Here is a 12,829-nt window from a genome sequence, read left to right as displayed (position 1 = left end):
ATGAGAATTCAAATTAAGTTTTTTTTTTTTTTTAAACAGATTTATTGACCATTACACATGTTAAATACAGCAAATTAAACAGCCAAGAAAAAAAATGAAATATATGTGCAAAGTGATTTAAAGTGATAAGGTCAAAAGGGAAGGTGCGAACAGGACGCGAGGACACATGCGAGGCACCTCCATTGCACTGATGACAACCACATCAAAAAATGCAAACACCGATTAACTTCCTAGTTAAAATTTCACGGGCTATTTCATGAGTTCGCCTTTCCTATCGGTATGATAGACTCAGGTAAAATTGACGCAGCTTCTTGTATTCCCAAATTCATGTAAAACATTACAAATTTTCCGTCAAGTTTCCGTACCTCAAAAACACTCAAATACTCAAATTAAGGTAGTTTTAAGTTATTATTTAAGTTGTAGAAAACGGCGAAGAAATTTACAAAGTTTTAAGATACATTTAACGAATTATTTTTTTTCTCATCAATTCTTTGTTTGACTTACGTTCTCGAAGTATTTGCCCTAACAAATTGCTGAGTTCCGAGAATTTTGGCTCTTAGAACTTTTTTTTCAAAATGTCATTTTTTTTTCGACGGAAAGTATGTACTATAATCATATTTCAATTTGCCTATTTTAGAGCGAGAGCGTGCAATGGTGTTTCCGGACTACTACTTCTTTGCTGAAAGACGACTGGTAAACCATATAATCGAAACAAGAAAAGTCAAGAACTTTGATGATTGTGAGCTTTTATGCTACCTGAACGATAATTGTGTCAGTCTTAACTTCAAAAAAGATCCTGACAATAATAAAACAGTTAACATCTGTGAACTAAATAACGCCACGCATCTGAAATATGACAGTGACTTGAAAACTGATGCCAATTTTTATTATCGTGGCTCGAAGGTGAGTTATAAATCGATTTTTCGAAATTTTCGCCTTGGAATAATATAAAAACAATGAGGAATGTTTATGCAAATTTGTGTGTATTCGATCATTTGGTATTTTGTTTTAACAACAACACAACAGCAAAAATATTTTATTCATACTTTTCAAGTACAACGAGAAGTAAAAAAAAAAAAAAAAGAGGAAAAAAACTACAAGTAAAAAAAGGAACGTATGAAGGAAACAATAATTAAGGCCAAACTAATTCACAAGGGAAGAAGTGTTTCTTCTTTCATTTAATCTCTCCATCTTTCTTTCGCTATTTTTTTTTCTCCTTCAGAACGCTTGTGACAAGAGTTTCCAGTGCCAAAATAACGCGACTTGCCAGTCTGGATTTACACTCAAGGGATATCGGTGCTTGTGTCCTCCTGGATTTAAGGGAGAACTTTGTGAAACGGGTACGAGTCTGAGTCAACACTTGAAATGACGTATATGTGAGACTTTTTCCTGATTTTCAATGCTGGTATGACAACTTTCCCTTAGCTGGTGAAAGTGGCGTGAATTTGTGTCATTGTATATTGAGCTGAATTAATGAACGTGTGTATTGTTTTCTTCGCTCGCTCTCGTTAGCAAAATGGTGAAAACAGTTATGGTTTGCACTCTTTAACACCGTAATTGCTTATGAGCGGCAATTTTTGCATAATTTTGACGGCCCATTTTGGGTTTTTTAAATTTGATTTAATAGACGTTGACGAATGTAAAGGAAACCACGCTTGTCACGAAAGTGCAAACTGCACCAACACCATTGGATCACACGTATGCGATTGTCAGCCTGGATATACTGGAAACGGACAAAATTGCACAGGTAGATTTTAAAAGATTTTTGTTTGAATAATAGAGAGGCCTTGACTGTGCTCTTTCCTGTTGTAAAGCACGCAGAAAGCGGCTAGAACAGAAAGAAGTTTAGAGAGAAACACGAGACGTAGTCGGGGAGGATATTTGTCTTTGCTCACTTTATTATCACGTGAATTACGGCGCTTGGCATGTTTATAAACCTTAATTAGGATTTTCTGTTGCTACTTGCCGGCTCCCGTGTTCCGAAATTTCACTTTTAATTAACGAAAAAAGGTTGAGAGAAGTCCGGGAAATGGTCGAACATAGTACATTTTCTGAGAGGCGTGACAGCTTGAGCTCAGCACTAAGTTTTGTATTCTGATGAAGCAAGCTCTTTTAACCAATAGCAGCGTGCGTTATATCCGAACTTTATTGAAAAGCCCTTCCGAACCTGGCTGGAAAAGAGCAACTTGAACACCATAGTAATCGGCATTGCTAGAAAGTACGATCCCAGATGAATTGTTTTACACCGCCGTCAATTGTTGTTTTAATAACGTAAATTACGGCGCCTGATATGTTTACAAACCTTTGTTTGATTCTTCTGTTGCTACTTGCCGGCTCGCTTCAGTTCCGAAATTTCACTTTCAATTATCGGAGAAAAGCTAAAAAGAAGTCCCAGAAAAGGTCGAACATAGTACAATTGGCCGATTGCGTGACAGCTGTAGCTCATCTCTATGCTCTATACTCTCATAGAGCACGCTCTTTCAACCAATGACAGCGCGCGTTATATCCGAACTCTATTATAATAAAGTAACAGACCGCACTTTCTATCGGTTTACCAGCGTAGTAAACGTCTTCAGATGTTGGGAAACCATTCGAAAAAAAAGTAGATCAACCGCCTCCAGCTCGTTCTCACAAAATCCAGCGTGGATTATATCGCCAGTAAACTGAGAGAAAGAGCGATAAATAAAGGTTCTACAAAAACTGCGGTGCTGCGTCGGTGGGAGAGTACAACAGGGTAATATAGTATTATCAACTGAGTTGATGAGGTAAATTGGCCACCGTAAAGAGTGTTACAGCGAATGCTCGAAACGTCAGCTTTGAAACTCTTTACAGAGGCCAATTTGCATTGTCAACTCAGTTGATAAGGTAAGAAAAATAATGGGGAAGGAAAAAAATCCAAAAGAAATGGCAGGTTGAGTCCTGAAGGGATTGTATATTTTTCTCTGACCTTATCTGACCCTTTTCATAGAACGAAAGGAAACCTTTAGGAGGCAGAGAGAAATTACACACTTCTGGGAAATAATTGTGTTACTACCGAATACCTCGGGGCTGGCATCGTTGTGCGGGAGCTGAGAATCAAAAATGTCTTAAACGCATTTGGTAGCATATAGTAGAGGTACATACAACTCAGACTTAAATGGGCGATTAAAGCAAAAGGAAACATGACTCTTTGTAATGCTATCAGTGATTGAGGAAGGGCTAACGCTCGAAACGTCAGCTTTTTTACCCTTTACGGTGGCAAATTTACGTTTTCAACTCAGTTGTTAACACTAAATTACCTGCTATAATTATCAAAACCTGGGTGATGCCAATATTAAGAGTAGTTACGCTACAACGCAATTTGGTCCAGTGTTTTGTGACGAACTATCCCCCAAATGATGGTACGTTTTGTGGGAGCAGTAGGAACAAGCCAGTTGTTTCAGAGCCGATAGCTTGATAAACTGAAATACTCGTGATAAAATATACATTTCAAATATCTAATTCGTGGAACGCAAAAAGAGAAAAAATTGTTTTGTTATGTATGATTATCAAAGTAATCACTCGACTGAGAGTCCGCTCATTTTTAAAGTGACAAACATGATGAAGTGCAAATATATATATGGTTTCTCAGATATTGACGAATGTAAAGGAAATCACTCTTGTCACGTGAATGCTACCTGCACGAACACCAACGGATCCTATCTTTGTGAATGCCACCCTGGATTTAATGGAAATGGTCAAAACTGCGCAGGTGAATTTAATATCTTTGCTATAATATTTAGAATATTCCTGCTCGAATCTAACCTGAAGCTGCTGAGGTGGCCATATTATTAGTTTCTCATATGTAAATGATACCGGCTGTGCCCTAAGTCTGCCTACAGCTGTCCTTTAATGCGTTATCTGAAAAAGGAGCTCAAATTCGGATCCTGATGAGTTTATCTGGATCTCCAATATCACTGTTTTAGTCTCAAAGCCTTAAAGTAGTTAAAGACATGACAGTTACAATGTTTAATTCTTTTTCGCCTAAAAACACTGTAGGTACATTTAAGCAATTGCTATCTACAATTGAGTGAGTGAATAACAGACCAATAATAGCTTGCATGCTATATCTGTGGATCCATAGCATTAAATAAAGCAATTTTAGCAGGAACTATCGTCCTACCAGTGCTAAGTTTTGTTTTTTTAAGCAGCATTACCCATACATGCTTATGCATGGAGTTGCCATGATCTACTTCCGGTTTGTCTCAGAGCCTTGATGTTAGGAGATATAAAAAAGAACATTGGAAAGGAGAATATAACATCTAAGTTGCACGTTTCAAATTTCAAGCTCGTTAAAGACAAAGAAAGAGAAAGCTTTCTCTTATTATCTGAAATGATTAAAGTAATTACAAATCGTTAGACAACAAAAATAAAGTGCAAAATGTATTTACGGTCTCTCAGATATTAGAGTGGTTTAGCAAGAGGACGGGAACGTCATTTCATAACAGGAAAGCGCGCGGATAATCTGGACACGACTCTATTTCGACTTCCGGTGTTAGCGTTGCCGTTCTCCCCATCAAGTTCAGGACGTCATTTCGCTGAGTTTGGGTGCATTTCATTCGTTCATGGTTAAACGGGAACTCATTGTAAACAACTCCATCGTTGGGTCGCTTGATCTCTACATGTTTTGCCATGACTCCTGCTTAAAAGAGGTGTACTGTCATGATTGAGAATAATATTCAGTAAACAAGGGGAAAAACGGCGACGATTTCAATTCCAAATTATACTTTACAAAATTATGAAGAAAAACCAGTAGTGCTGAAATCTAGAAGCACGAGACGAAATGACAGCGATACAAATCATATAAAAAAAATATATTTAGTGGACTTCAAAATTTGATAGATGAATCTGCAGACTCGAGACTTAACTGAGATGAAATAATTTTAAAGTGTAATCGCCCATGTGGATTTATATTAATAACTCACTTGTAGTAAACTATCCTCGGTTTGTGCTTGTCGTTACACTCTCAAAGAGGATAATTTCGTTGTTCTTCAAGTGGTCTATGAAACCGAAAATTCAAGGCTGATAATGATCCGAAAGAGCCAAGGTTAGGATATTCAAGAACAAATATAACGTGGACGGTTCGTTGAAACGACTGCTAAGTCACTTTTCAACACAACGCGACGGTCTTCTCGACCTAGTTTTTTCTCGGCATTTTTGCTGCGCGCACCGTTCTGAAATGACGTTCCCGTTCTCTTGCTAAACCGCTCTATTAACGAGTGTAGAGGAAATTATTCCTATCACGTGAATGCTACATGCATGAATACCCTTGGATCACATGTATATGAATGTCACCCTGGATATGCTGGAAATGAACAAAACTGCACAGGCGAATTTAATCTCTTTCCGGAATATTCATGACATAATTGACTTCAGCGCTGCACCATTCAGCCGCGTTCACTCATAACTCGTAATATAAGCAGCGGTTTTTCATGAAGGCCGTGGAATTTTTTTTTTGTTTCCCGCGTTGAAAGTAGCAGTAAATTCCTAAGAGTTGACTTTCCTCCAAAATTCACATCGAGGAATCATAATTTTATGCTACCTTGTGTACAAAAACGAATCATTTTTTGATTATGTTTTAAATGATTTAACAACCATACACGAACTTTTACATGATGCAGACATGAAACTCTCCGTGGAACTAAAAAACCTTCAAGAATCCCAAAGCTTTAAAGATTCCCTAATAATAATAATAATAGCAGCTATGATCCTTATTTGACTTATGCAAACCGATGAATAAGTTGCCAGCAATCGGATCCTTGTGTTTTCGCAAAGATTTCTGGGAACGCCACGGGGTGAAAATTACAACTCTCCAGAAATAAATGTATGGCGAAAGGCTGTTTCGAGGTCCAAAGAAACGTTTACGAAGAGAGATCACCGCTTTTTTTTGCCGCTGCTTGATCATAATTGGAGTGGGTAATGTTGATTCAAGGGAAGCGTAAGTTTTGTTTGAACAACCATGAAATATGAAGTAAAATGAGCCGATTGACTTTTCACCATGCGCACGGTTTATTGTGAAATTGACATCGTGTTCTGGTCTCGGAATTTAGACATATTAGCCTTTTCAGTTTTTTTTACGCGTGTTAAGTCTACTTATAGCTTCTAGCTTTTTTCTTGGCTTGGTAATACAAAAGAGCGCTACAACGCTACCTTGAAGCAGCAGGAGATCGAAATGGTGTGCTTGGGCATTGAATAATATCGCGATACATATATGTTATTTGCCGGCTAAGGGTCGGTCCGTATGGTGAAAAACTGTGACCGCGCGAGGTCTTGAAACTGCTGGCCGAGGTCACAGTTTTTCACCATACGGACCGACCCTTAGCCGGTAAATAACATTTTTTTTTTAAAACTTAACGAAACACATTCTGAAAGAACCCGAATGATTTAAGGCTATAAATACGGCAAGATCTTCCATAAACTGAACAATTTCTGAGCGAGTAAATGGTAATTAAAGTAAAGGTGATACAAATTAAGGAGAGATGCTGTTCTGAAACATTTTCACTTGCGTAAATAAAGGTGATTAAAAAGGCTTCCAAACAGAGTTTGAAACATTATTTTTACAAGTATCTGTCACAATCTGACACCTGTCAATTAGAGAGCGCGTAAGAAAAAAAAAGCGCAAGAAGATTTGAAAAACAACGGAACTAGTTTGGCAAGGATTGTCGCGACAATGTTTTCTTTAAAAACAATCAATGATATAACGGAAAGTATTATTCACTCTCATCGACGATTCATTCATGTACGAAGATTTACCTCTGTTCATTAAATAAACGGCCAGAAAATTAATTGTGAGTAAATTCAAATTTTTTATTTTGAAGTTGTGAGAGTTTGCTCGTTTGTTTGCTGCAACGGCGTATGTAAATCTGGTCTTTCCTCCACAAAAACGAAATTCGAACGGCACACTCCAACAGGACACAAGGGGATTTAACGCGGCCTTTTCTCAATAAATTCCTTCAGTTTCTGTTATGCAATTTATGGTCCAAATGTCCAAATTGAACGGACTTTGAAAGACTTACCAAGAGCGTATATTTATTGTTGAACTGAAATTAAAACTTCGCACGCTCTTTCACTACGAACAAACTATTTGAGAAAATTCAGAAATTAAATTAATTTTCAGCCAGATGATTTACGCTTTTACATGGGACGCATTAGTGGTAGAAGTATGTATCCGGTTTTATTTTATTTTTTTATTTTACATACAAATCTTTCTCAGTGAGTTCCTAGTAAGACCTCCTTACTTTCCGAGAGCTGGTGTCCGATTGTTTTGCTATTAAATAGAGCCAGTGTCTTATAGCAAAATTCGCCTTCCATACATACACTGATATCAGCTAAACTTCTCAGCTCTTAATTATTGTTATTCCATGTTTATCTTGCCAGGACAAACATATTTTCAGATGTAATCTGTTTTGCAACTTCTATTACCCTTAAACCATTAATGAAGTCATGTCTATATATTAGCTCCCTTAGGATCTATTCCTAAATTACCAGCGTTATCGTGCCAAGAGATAAAATTAAGTGAAGGTAAAGACCGCATAAGTAAAAACTACTGATTGGATCCAACTAATGTCAGGAGTTCAAATTTGATTTACTACGACATGAATTTGGAAGGTAAGTCAGTATACCAAGAACAGAATTTACACAGCGTTTGGTCTACCTTTGCCCTTGCCTTTTGTGAAATGTTTTCACCTTGTCTCAGTGTTTTCTTCGATTAATTTCCAATAAGAAATCGATGAATGTAAAAGCAGCAATAGCGTTTGTGACGAAAATGCAAACTGCTCCAATACTGTTGGGTTTTATAATTGCACCTGCTCAGTGCATCGTGCTCAGGTAAATTAGTTATAGACATGCCGAGGTAAAATACTTAATTTTTTTTCGTCGAAAAAGCACTGGTGGTACATTTGAGCTATCTACAATCGAGTGAGTGAATAATAGACCAATAATAGCTCGTATGCTATATCAGAGAAGCCTTAGCATTAAAAAACGCAATTTTAGCAGGAACTACTGTCCTACTATTGTTAAGTTTTGTCTTTTTAAGCAGCATTACCCATACATGTTTATCCAAGGAGCTACCATGATCTACATCCGGTTTTTTTCAGAGCCATAATGTTAGGAAATTTAAAAAAAAACATTAGAGAAGAGAATATAATATCTAGGTTGCACGTTTCAAAAATCTAGTTCGTTAAAGACGAAAAAGTGAAAGCTTTTACTTATTATTTGAAATGATTAAAGTAATTACAAATCGTTAGGTGACGAAAATAAAGTGCAAAATGCATTTAGGGTTTCTCAAATATTGATGAGTGTAAAGGAAATCACTCCTGTCATGTGAATGCTAAGTGCAATAACACCCTTGGATCACATGTATGTGAATGTCAGCCTGGATATACTGGAAATGGACAAAACTGCACTGGTTAATTTCATTTCTTGGCTATAATATTTATAATAGTCCTGCATGACACGTTCGACAACAGCACCGCATCATTCAGCCGCGTCGCAAGAAAATAAGATAATTGAGCATTCAGTCATAACTCGTTTTGATTAAGCAGCCCTTTCTCATGTTAAGGACCTCTTAGGTAATGTTCCTGATTTTTGAATGAACAAATTTGGTGACTGATATAATTGATATTCTACTTTTAATTGAACTTTACATCAATGATTGACAAAAGCATGAAAACAAGATGGATATGTGAGTGATTTTGCATGGCACTGAGTTTTTGTTGACGCTCAAGATATATTTGAGGGAAGAAGTTAGAAATTATTATCATCAAGTTTTATAAAATAATCAAGATACTACGAGTGCCCTGATTGGTCAAAAACCCATCGTTGATTGCACCTATAAACCCATAGAAAATTAATTGTTTTCTCTCAGACGTTGACGAATGCAGCAAGGCTCATACCGTCAAAATGAACGGATTCCATCCAAATTCATCTTGCACTAATACCCAGGGCTCATACAACTGTTCTTGCAATCCTATATATATTGGGAATGGTTTTGAATGTAAAGGTTCGTTTGGTTTTTTCATGAAGGCGATGAAATCTATATTTTGTTTCCCACGTTAAACGTAGCAGTAAATTGGCTTAGACCTGACTTTCATTCGAAATTCACATCGAGGAGGCATAATTTTACGCTCCCTTGTGCACAAAACGAAACAACTTTTAATTATACATACTATAAATATATGAAAATCATACATGTGCACTGCGGTTGAAGAAACGAATATAGAGGCGATCCTCAAAGTTATGAATACCACTGAACTAGTAGTGAAAATAAGGCCCGAAAAAATTCAGGTCCGAACGGGATTTCAACCCATGACCTTTAGATACCGGTGCAACGCTCTACCAACTGAGCTAACAGGCTAACTGGGAGCTGCTGGTTACAAATAAACCATCTGATTGGTGAATACATTAATGTGATCATATGAAAATAATATATGTGCACTGCTACTGCTAGTTTAGTAGTGTTCGAAACTGCGAAGATCGCTTCAATGTTTGTAATTTTTGATTATGTTTTTAAAACCTTACACGAACTTTTACATGATGCAGACATGACACACTACGTGGAACTAAAAAACTGTTAAGAAACTCTAACCTTAAAAGATTCCCCCATAATAACAGGTATAATCAATCAAATTCGTTTGACTTTTGCAAGCCAATTTGTGATGTGGCTCTAAATAATTGGATGATGCCAATAGGCAGAGAGTTCTTACACAGTCATGGGAAATAATTGTGTTAATACCAAATACCTCTGGGCTGGTATCGTTGTGTGGGAGGTGAGGATCAAAAATGTCTTAAGCGCATTTGGTAGCATTCAGTTGAGGTACAAACAACTACAGGCTTTGATGGGCGATTAAAGTAAAAGGAAAGATAATTCTTTACAATACTATCATTTCATTTTAGTTCTTTTGTGCATCATTATTGTCCAACACAAAATTCTCTTTAAAATCGATTTACTGATGCATAGTTGTTCTTGTAACACGCTAGTCCTATCTGATTGTTATCGAACTGATTGACTTGAAAAATGTCAACAACAAAAAAATGTTGTCATTGGTACTGCAACATTTTATAATGTTTATTCATTTTAGTAGCCGACCCATGTTATTATCATCAAAACCTGAGTGATGCCGATAGAAAGAACAATTACGCTAAACCGGGATTTGACATGTACTACTTAGCCCCTTAATTAATGTAAAGTTTTCTTCTTAAGTACAAGTTTCACCACTGATTGACAAGCTGCTAGAATTATAAGACTTCAGAAAAGATCTTGAACCATTTATTTTAATACCTATAGTCCTTTTACAAATTTCATTTCACTTCGCAGCCGATCCTTGCTTTCATTATAAAAACCTAGGTGATGCCGATAGAAAGATAACTTACGTAACACCTGACGGTTCAGCGTTGTGTGACAAACAACTCCCTGAGGAATGGTATCGTTTTGTGGGAGCTGCAGGAACAAAAATGCCAACAACACGTGTGCCAGCATACAGATGTGGTACAGACTGGTCAGGCTGGCTGATGACTGCTCATCCCACAGTGGAAGATGGTGAGGTTCAAAGGACGGTCTGCTTTAGTGATCGTTCCACCCGTTGTAAATCCTTTGCAGATATTTCTGTGAAAAACTGTGGATCCTACTTCATCTACGAACTTAAAAACCCAACTAGATGTAACCTACGCTACTGTGGTACAGACTGAATGTAAAGCAAATACATGTGTACAAGGTTTTGACATGCGACGTATTCAACTTTTCTTCTCTATCGTCAACATTATCAGCAGATTTTAACTTTGGTGGCAAACAAGTATTTATTTCATTAGAATGATGATTCTCATCGGATAGCCTTTGTCATTGAAGAGAGAATTGCCCGAAGGATCTTTAAAGTAATCTTCAAGTAATATCTGCAAGACACAAACTCTCAAGCTTATGGTTTTTGAGCCTTTTATGTTTTTTTTTTTAGTTTTTTCCTTCTATTGCTGTAATTATAAACCATGATTATTTTAGTGTTGGTCAGTGGAATACAAACAGGCGCTATCTTTCGTTATAGGCGTAGAAAAAAAAGTGATGACAGTCAAAATCCGATGTCCTATGAAATTACGTAAAGTTAACGTGATAATAGTAACTCAGTATTTTGAAACGTTGAACCAATTTCCAGACACACAGTAAGCAAAATTCAATAGTTTAGCCTGCGTAACCGTGTGTTAAATGTGTCCGAATCGACCAGAATTCATTTGAAATTATTGGATCGCTTAAATCTCACGCTTATTTTGAATCCAAGTTAAAGATCCTTACGCAATGGCTTCAGAGTGTCCCTATACAGCTTATTTAACAAAGCGCACGGGTACTTCATTCATTCTTGACGAAATTTGTTAAAATAATTTTATACAGGTAATCACGTGTTTCCAGTGCAATTTAGGATAAAACAGAACGAGAAAATTTTCAACGACCAACAAAATTGCATGAAGCAGTAGGGCGAGTGCAATTTATGTGTGTGTTATTAAGTTTAAAAGCTGCATGTAACTTTTAAAAGTTGACCTATTTTACAACGGTTAATGTTTGCCCATCACATTTACACGCTAAAAGAAAGGTATTCAGAACTTCGATGTGTTAAAAACAAGTATTTAGAGTAGCTTAGGTAAACATAAGTTGTAAATAACTTTTTACACCGTTTAAGTACATCACCAAAAATATTTTACAGGAATTTTAGATTTGAAATCAAAATCACAGTTTCTCACTGTGAAGTTTTCCTTTTTCATAATGCAAACATATTCAAAGAATCCTATGAAAAATAAGAAGCGTAGAAAAGAAACCCACCCCCACCATAACCCCCAAAGGCTACTGCCTGATATTTCAATATTTTAGCTAAGATTAGCCTTCCAATCATTTGATGTTCAAGTGTCTCTTGTTTACAAGAAAAGACCTGAACACAAAGCAAATGAGGCAAAGCAATGCGAGTTTATTAACAACGAATCAAAATATAGAAAAAATCGTCGGTGGACTTTTTAAAGCAAAGTGATATGAGCTAGGTCAATTGTGGCTCAGATTCTTGAGTGGTGAAAATAGAAGGACATCGTGTATGTTATCTCATTATCTCACAAAAACTGTGTATCTCTTTGTAAATACATTTACCTTAAACGGACTATTCTCACCTCAGTTTCATAACACGAACACGACAGTAAACGTTGAGGGCAGTGTAGTCCACGGGTCGGAGTAGGTTCTCTATACCACTCATCTGCTGAAAGATTGTGAAAGACTCTTCAAATTCACGTGATAGCAATCGCGAAAGAGTAGCTTTCACCATTTTTTGCTGGAGTTGGTGTCAATAACCAAGGGAAAATAATAACCACAACAAGGAAATGTTGCAGTGAAGTAAAAACAGAGCCATAAATCAAAACTTATTGAAAGTTATTGAAAAAGATTTTAACGTAAGGAATAGAAAAAGGAAAATAAGGTAATTTTTAACTTAATATTGAACATTTTTCTTGATTAATTGCAAGTAGTTTTCACAAGCATTGTTTGAATAATTATGAAGTTAATAGTAATAAAAAAAAACTTGCAAAAAGGCATCTCTTGTACTTCATGCCCTTGTTAGTGCTACGAGAATGTACATTAATTTGATACCCGCAAGAGACAAGTGTGGGGGGGGGGGGAGGGTTCTTCATAAAAGAACAATGGGAGAAATCATTGTTATCCTTAGGACCTGAGAATAGTAATGGTTACCTCTTGCATTGTTGTACATAAATTTCTCTGAAAAAAAATCTTATTCACATGCTGCTGGTAAATGAAGTTACCGATAAAATGTGTAAACAAACTGGGCGGTTAACT

General features: G+C 36.6%; 2 protein-coding genes across 2 annotated transcripts in view; both read left to right on the top strand.

Moving 5' to 3' along the window:
- The window catches only part of LOC149053375 (uromodulin-like), an 11,948-nt gene extending 1,032 nt beyond the window's left edge, over positions 1–10,916 (top strand). The window contains exons 2-6 of the mRNA XM_089190541.1: positions 638–903; positions 1,223–1,340; positions 1,628–1,747; positions 3,611–3,730; positions 10,334–10,916. Of these exons, the coding sequence (XP_089046667.1) occupies positions 638–903; positions 1,223–1,340; positions 1,628–1,747; positions 3,611–3,730; positions 10,334–10,704 (995 nt within the window). The 3' untranslated portion in view covers positions 10,705–10,916. The remainder of the gene's footprint in view (positions 1–637; positions 904–1,222; positions 1,341–1,627; positions 1,748–3,610; positions 3,731–10,333) is intronic.
- The window catches only part of LOC149053370 (uncharacterized), a 76,239-nt gene that overhangs the window by 12,079 nt on the left and 51,331 nt on the right, over positions 1–12,829 (top strand). The window lies entirely within an intron of this gene.

Source organism: Pocillopora damicornis, chromosome 1, assembly GCF_964200805.1.
Source record: "Pocillopora damicornis chromosome 1, jaPocDami1.2, whole genome shotgun sequence".
NCBI classification, from domain to species: domain Eukaryota; kingdom Metazoa; phylum Cnidaria; class Anthozoa; order Scleractinia; family Pocilloporidae; genus Pocillopora; species Pocillopora damicornis.
This window is presented reverse-complemented; position numbering and strand designations above follow the sequence as displayed.